This window comes from Myotis myotis, unplaced genomic scaffold, assembly GCF_014108235.1.
Source record: "Myotis myotis isolate mMyoMyo1 unplaced genomic scaffold, mMyoMyo1.p scaffold_m19_p_9, whole genome shotgun sequence".
NCBI lineage: Eukaryota > Metazoa > Chordata > Mammalia > Chiroptera > Vespertilionidae > Myotis > Myotis myotis.
In genome coordinates this window covers 53,472,834-53,480,664 of record NW_023416401.1, presented here as the reverse complement: position 1 = coordinate 53,480,664, position 7,831 = coordinate 53,472,834, and the positions used below count along the sequence as shown (strand labels likewise).

The following is a 7,831-nucleotide window of genomic DNA, read 5'->3' as shown; positions in this document are numbered from 1 at the left end:
CTAATTTGGATTAGTTTTGATTTAACAGAGAGCATGAATCAAAATGGTTAAAACCTTAAAATGTCCTAATATTGATTAATATAGTAAATCCTGAATATAGAAGATCTATGACTCCATTAATACTTCCACTTCATGAACAGGATTTTTACAAAATCAAAGCAATGCTCTTTTGAAGAACAAAGTTTTAGGAAAATGAGGAAAGACAAAGTAATCATTACAAATTCATTATGGATCTATCAGACGTTTTTAATCCATTCAAATCCAAGTACAGAAGATCAGACTCTGATCCTATATTATTTCTACATTTTTAGAACTTTTCACTCAGATTCAAGGTTATAATGGCATTAAAAACACCCACAGGAAAAGAATGACATGAAAGATAATATGATGTACTAGCTGCTGCATTAGAATGGTTATTTTTCTTTTCTCTACTTTTCAAATTTCCAATTGCATGTAATATAATTTTGTAATTAAAATCGTAAATTAAGAAAATTCAAGGTTACGAAACACAGTTAACTTTATAAAAACAATTCTTCAAACAATGTGCAGAAAGGAGACAGTCAACCAAGATAAAGAAGATGGTTGAGGGAAAGGTCCAGGGTCCTGGGAGGAGCTTGAACAGTGAATGGCACCATCAGCATTCCCCGGCTTCGAGTCCTCAGAGACAAGAGGCAGCGGGAGCCCTGTTCCCGTGGCACAGACTCCCTCCAGCCACCAATGACAGAGGCTGGACTTCCACACGCTTATCAGTCTTGTGCGCCTCGGAAGCTCAGAGCACTTTTGGAATCTGCCTGGATTTGGTTTGATGGTGAGGAAAGAGAGGTTCACACACTAGAACCAAATAACCATGAAAGGTCACAGCACTGGCAAAAGCGGCCCTCACCAGCATCCTGTAACCCACGGGCCTAGGAAAGATTAGGTAACATTTCTTTTTCAAATTATATTGCATTTGCTCAACTATGTCCACTTAAAAACAAACAAAACAACTATATGCATGAGGCCTGTAAGCAGACCTCATTCACACTGACAGCCCACAGCCGGGACCCTCCGTCCCCTTGCAGGTTTTTGGGGGGCAATAAAACCAAAATCTATATTTAAAATATGTGTGCCTCTCATAAGATACATTTTTAAAATTCAGTGTTTAAATAGCATAGTGGCCATTTCCAATGAGAAACTTGTGTTTACTAATACGTGTTTACTGCATTGGCATATAAAGTAGAAAACCCTCAATCGGGATTTCAGAGTCGTTCCTCAAGAAATCACAGGATGTGTGCCCAAAGGCTGCCCGTGCCCTAATGTGACCCCCTTCCTCAGGCTCTCAATGCATCCTCCGAGTCAGAGGTATCTGCAGGTTGGCATCTGCCTAATCCCACGGGGTCCTCTGGCGGGTGTCACAGCTGCTGGTTGGTGAAGAAGGATTTAGTCTCCCTGCAGACAGGATTTACGCAGAGCGGGCAGCTCAGAACCAGCTGCTTGGAGCACAGCTCGTTTGATTGGATGTGTGAGTGCACCAAATCGGCCAGGGCCTGCAAGGCGGGTAACAAGAGGCAAAGATTCATCAGAACAAAAAGTCTGCTGTCTCCCCCATCCATGCATTTCCTCTCCCATCTGTCCTGATAATCACTATGGCTTGGGGTTTCTTTTAATCTGAATTATGAACCCTTTGAACCACATTCTATAATGTCTTTCTCTCCCAAGCATCCTCAGCTTGGAGAAAACTTAAAATAGAGACTTTAGAGAGTGAAATCCTCTTCCCCCGCCCGCTGAACCTCGCTGGTCTCTGAAAGGCAGATTTTAAATCAGACAGTGGTGGGTGGATAGAAGTCAGACAATGGGGGCTATCTCAAGGAAAAAGGACTGAGAGGAGAAGGATTTCGATTTTATTTTTGTAATTAATTGGACCTCAAAATGTTCTAATATGTGAGAAAAACCAATATTCGGAGCGAGTTTCTCAGAGGATTACTCTCTGATATGTTCTACTAAAAGGTTCGTAACTCCAGAGATACCTCAGAGAACAATGGATTTCCATTAAGAGACTCGGATCTTCTGATGTTTTCAACTCCACACTGAATCAAATGAGAAAAGGGAGGAAAAACACATACACGTTTTATTTTCCTTGTGGGTTTTTTTTTTTTAAGAAACTGACTGCTACGGAACACACGCGCACACACACACACACAATTCAAAGTCTTACTTCAAAAGAATTCTAACATTGCTCAGAAATGAAACATTCACAGGACCACGCCACATGCTGATTTTCAACCATTATCATAAAATGGCTCTTCAATTTCTATTCCTCCCCCTACCCAGCACCTTCCCATAGGTGCTTTGTTTCCAAACCATTTTTGAGGGTGTATTTGATAGAACTCCCAAGTAATTTTAGTCTGCTTACCACTCTTTTTCTAAATTGTATCTTTCTAATGCACACCTTTATAGACTCTACCTAAGCAGAATGTTGACATAAGTGTATTTTTATACCTGTTTTGATTCCAAGTGTCAAAAGAGGTAAATTAATTTAATGAAATTGAACCTAGATGGGATCCAATTTAGAGTTGGGATTTTATACCCTTACATTTTAAAAACCTAAAATAAAAATCTGAGCATTGTTTCAGTACCATCCCTGCTCTCCTCTCCAAAGATATCTAGTTAATTATCCCCCAAATAAGTGAGAAATATCTCATTATTATTTATTCAGGTAGTTAGGATCTTCTCTTTCCCTTCCCAAAATGCTGATGGCTTTATCTTTTAAGTCAGCATTAACATCAGAGGACTGGTATGGGGGAAATGCTGAGGTTCAGCAAACACACAGTTCTCAACAAGAGACTGTAGTCTAAAACTTCATGGAGAAGCCAGTACCAGCAGGGTAACCAGAGGTGGCCAAGTGTTCTCAGACACTGCTGATGGGAGCATTAAAGGACACATTTCTGTAGGGAAATGAGGTAAAATATGTCAACATTTACATTCCATTTCTAGGAATGTATCCTCAGAAAATAATGGGAAAAATAAAAAAGGAAATGTTTATCACAGAGCAGTATATGACGGTAAAAAATTAGAAACATCTTTAATGTATACTAATTAAGAATTTGTTAAAAATGATTACTTAGATATAATTATTTATTGATATGGGTCCATAATATATTTTTAAGAAAAAAAAAGGCTACAAAATATTAGGAATAAAATGCCATTTTGTTAAACATGCAGAAGAATAACATTTTAATTAAAATATACATACACACATATAGAGGAAAAAGAGGTCTTATTTTTACCAAAGAATTAACATATTATGCTTGAAGTGTAGGATTCTGAGTGAGTTCTACTCTCAATGTTATACTTCTCTCAACTGTCTGAGCTCTATTGTTTTTATTATCAAAAAGCAGTAAAGTTATTTTTATTTGAGGAAAACATTCAAACTACTTTTTAAAGAAAAGTTAGTTGTTTTAAACAGTATATTCTCCCATCAAAATAATAAAATAAATTGTAGCTAGATGGTTGTCTTTATTCTCTATATGGACTAATTTACTGGTCGCTAATAATCCATGGATTACTAAGATGTGTTTACTAAGGAATGACCTCAGTTTAGTAAAATGAATGAATGTGAATTATCATTCAATACAAACAAAAAAGTACACGCTGCACTTAAGCCGTTTCAACAAGCTCACAGTTAGCCTAGGTCATGGTGGCATACAGAAGGCATCGTTAAATGAAATCCATGGACAGCCCTGAAACCTCATTTTAGCCAATTACAACGTCCCCATAAATTCTTTATCAGAACTACTGACACGTAATTTAGGCACCCTCTAACTTCATCAGCACTTGATTGATGGCCTGCATGTACACAAAAACCTGTGGGGTTGGGTACTGGCTGAAGCTCGCCTCCAACCCACTCTCCACCCGGCACTGCACCTGCCACCCCATCCCAGAGAGGGTGAAGGATCCTTCGAGGCCAGGCCTCCATCAATCACACTGGATGACCAGGGACGGGAGTTCTGGCAGAAGATGGGGGGAGGGCTTCTTGGTCCCAGCGCCTCCACAATTCCCACAGAAACAATGCTATAAATTGGACTCAGATTTCAGGCTGACCCTCAGGAGCCGTGAGATGGTGAGCCATAGTTTTTCTCCACTCTGAACAACAATTCATCCATCTTGCATTACAAGACACTAAGCATAGTATTTGTTATTTCAATAATCAGATTGATAACAACACAGGAGTAAACAGCTAATTAAGTGCATAAAAAAGGTGGTTGAGGAAATTACATGCTCTTTTCCTAAATGACGATGACTCCTCTATGCCTCCGAAACCCAAGGGAAACTATTAAGTGAAGAAAAGGAATTATATAACAATAAAATCTTTTTCCTCCAGGTTGGTGAGAAGTGCAATTATTTTTTCTTAAGGAAATGTAGTGTTTATTACTTTCAAGTGGTACAATACCCAAATTAAACACAGTGACGCTGCCCACAATGGGCCCAGTTTCAGAACGGCACAAAAGTGCTTCCCCACCGCAGAAGTGGGACTGACTGAATGTGGTCAGATTTCTTACTCAGATTAAGTATTATTCAGAGCAAGGAGGACAGAGTACCTGCACACACATATACCACACAGTATTTCTGAATGACACAATTAGATCCCGACAGACAGTTTCCCTTTAAAACCAATCGCAGTGGGATTAATAAGGCAGACGGCAGCGTTACCTCGTTAGCTAGAACTTGAGAGTACTCGATGTCCAGTTCATACAGTGTTTCAATGTGATCGCTGGTAAACGCAATGGGGACCAGGAGGATATTCTTCCACCCCCGCTCGCAAAGCCCTCTGATGGTCTCGTCTGTCTGAGGACCCAGCCAGGGCATCGGACCAACCTAGGAGAAAGGAGGATGCGTGCCCAGTGGCCCCACTTCTCCCGCTGTCGGGCCTCGCACTGCCCCCAGCACACACACCTTCCTTGAGAGCAAGGGCCGTGCTTTCCACCTGCTTTAATGGGTTTTGGTATTTCCACATTGAAGCTGGAATCCTTCTAGAAATTGGCAGGCTATAAATACCAGTTCTGTCACTACAACTGGAAATAATACAGTGAGTCAATGGAACTCAGCTAGTCACTCGATTTCCCCTCCCGTCAGACTGGCGGGCAGAGTTCTTTCTGCCCATGGTAAGCCATCGGGTTACACACAGTCTGTGTGTATGGAACAGCCAAATCTCACCGTTTCATAACTAAGTCCTAAAATAGGTGTCCTCGAAAGAGCCGACTGCCCGCAACGTGCGGAAGCCACCCACCTTGGACTGCCAAACCAGCCGGTAGGGGTTGGAGTGACCCAGCTTCTCCATGACTTTCTGGACAGTGGCGCCCACCTCCTGAGGATAGGGGTCCCCTCTGTTGACCACCTGCAGCAGAGACACATGGGTGTCAGTCACAACCTTGTGAAGGGTTCCAAGAGCCTGGGACGCGCAGTTGAAGGAGGTAAGCCCTGGACCGGAGTCCTCCCCTTCTGTCTTCTTCACTAAAGACAACACAATCTGAGCTCAATTGCCAAACTTCCTTGAATCCACTTCTTCATTGTCCAAGGGTCAATCATCTCTAAGGACCCTAAGAAAAGGTCAAATTCTATGCCCCACGTTATCTGTGGGAAACTGACAATGTGTAACGATAGAGGATGGGCCTCTATGTGCCCCCATCTGTAACAGGGCAATGAATGACACAGAGCTGGGCAGGAGTCAATATGGGATGAGACTTCTACCTTGGTAGTCACTGGAGTGGCTGACTGTGGAAAGGAATTGAAAGGAGACTGTGTATAGAACTGAGCTTAGGGGGTTCAGGGGAAGAAAAGGGTAAACGCCAGTGGAAGAAGAGAGACGAGAGAAGCAGCACATGGGCTCAGATTCCAAGGTCCTGAAGGATATGACTGGTGCCGCCTTCTTCTTCTTCTTCCTCCTCCTCCTCCTCCTTCTTTTTTTAACTATGCCTTCCAATTCCTCTTCCTACAACAATGGACTACAGACGAATGCTTTGTGTACAGCAAATGTCTGATAAACGCTTCTGACAGTCAGAACAGCTTAATACCTTGAAAGTGTTTAGTAATATTGTATTTTTACTGCTTTAATATTTAGTTTCATGCTGAGTCCCTAACACTCTTACCCTGCTATATTTCTCCTCAATGTAACACTTATTACCTCCTAAAATACCACAATATTTTCTTATGTATTATGTTTATTATCTGTTTCCCCCACTCGCTGGGGGCAAACATTTATATCTATTTTGTTCATTCCCAGATCCTGTGACAGTGGATAGAACAGTGTCTGAAATATAATAGGTGCTCAATAAATACTGCTGACATGAAATACTGATGAACTATTTTATGATCTACTAAAAATTAGTTAAAAAGCCATTAGAAAGATAAATGTAGAAGGAATGAGGGAAATATAAAGTCACCATCAGAGCAGCACAGAAATAATTGCTACAGGCAAGATCCAGCGATGGATGCTAAAATTGCGGGGCAAAAATATGAGAAATAAGACACTTGGGTAGTCTCAAAGACTCTCCCCTAAGGTATTTTTTAATTACAAAAAGGAAAAGAATGACTGCGCCATGGACAATCCAGTAGACACCACCTTTGACAAATGACCAACGATCATAACACCAGCAGGAAGGCACACCTGTCATCACGTACCCCTGAGATGATGCTCTGAGGAGGACAGGTCACCCCTGGGGTCTCCTTCCCTCCAAGGCACAACCTCGGTGTAATCATGAGGAAACACCAGACACGTCCAAACAAGAGAGCATGCTACATCACAGCTGACGTTCTACAAAATCACTCTTCACAACTGTCAAGGTCATGAAAGACAAAGACAGATGGGAGGACACAAGGAGACAGGACAACTGAATGTGAGGAGGGGTCCTGGGTTGGGTCGGGAACCGAGAAAGGACCTGGTGGAAGAAGTGGTGAACCCCGAGGAGAGCCTGGCCTTCGGTTAGCAGTGCTGCCCATGGTTCAGGTCTTGCTCTGACCACTGCACTATGGTTATGTGAGGCGTCAACCTCAGGCATAGCCACGTGAAGGGGATATGGCACTATTTTTGCAAAGATTCTGTAAATCTAAAATGTTTTCAAATAGTTCGTTTTTAAAAAGCCATGAAGCGAGGGAGGGGAGCATAGGGGTACAAGTGGCTGCTACATCCATTTTCTTCCTCGGCAATCCCACACTCCACCCACCCCTTTCTTACCGTAATAACTTCATGGCATTCCTCAGGCCCACACAGAACCCTGGGCAGCAAAAAAACCTGGGAGCAGCATGCTCAGACCTGGGGGGCGGGGGGGTGGAGGGAGAAGTGGGGCCGAGGGCGAGAGAACAGAAGGCAGCACCTGGAAACGTTCATGTGTAAAAATGTGTTTCTTCCTTTCCCAATTCAAGCGCCTCCCTTCTGGCACTTCAGACGTGGCCTCAACACACCAGGACAGTTATAAATAGGATGAGGGTGGAGAAGGAAGGTGGACATGTGAAGAGGATTTGCATAATGCCAGAAAAAGAGACTAGAAACCTGATCAAATGAAACAGGCAGGCTTCCAGAGGAGAGAAATTGATCTCCAGGGCCACATACTGCTGAAAGGGCAACTGCTTAGCTGAGATGTAGGAGTAGGAAAAGCTGCAAAGGGCTCGACCCTGGTGACCACAAGGTGGCAGTAAAGACCAATTAGAAGAGTGGCCGAGACTCTCATTAACTCCATTAGCCCTGGAATTAAAACCTTGATAACACCCACGAAGATGAAATTCTCCACCTCTCCAGCTTTGAAAGCAATGTCTGTAGGACAGGATGCTAGTTCTGAGCTGATGAAACTGGCTGCTT

The 7,831-nt window shown here is 42.5% G+C and overlaps 1 protein-coding gene across 2 annotated transcripts in view; it reads right to left on the bottom strand.

Annotated features, from left to right (window-relative positions):
* Positions 1-225: 225 nt before the first annotated feature.
* The window catches only part of FECH (ferrochelatase), a 33,257-nt gene continuing 25,651 nt past the window's right edge, over positions 226-7,831 (bottom strand). For both annotated transcript variants that reach the window (XM_036321824.1, XM_036321823.1), the window contains exons 8-11: positions 5,267-5,374; positions 4,690-4,854; positions 2,007-2,066; positions 226-1,526 (exon numbers count right to left, since the gene is read on the bottom strand). In XM_036321824.1, the coding sequence (XP_036177717.1) occupies positions 1,392-1,526; positions 2,007-2,066; positions 4,690-4,854; positions 5,267-5,374 (468 nt within the window). In that variant the 3' untranslated portion in view covers positions 226-1,391. The remainder of the gene's footprint in view (positions 1,527-2,006; positions 2,067-4,689; positions 4,855-5,266; positions 5,375-7,831) is intronic.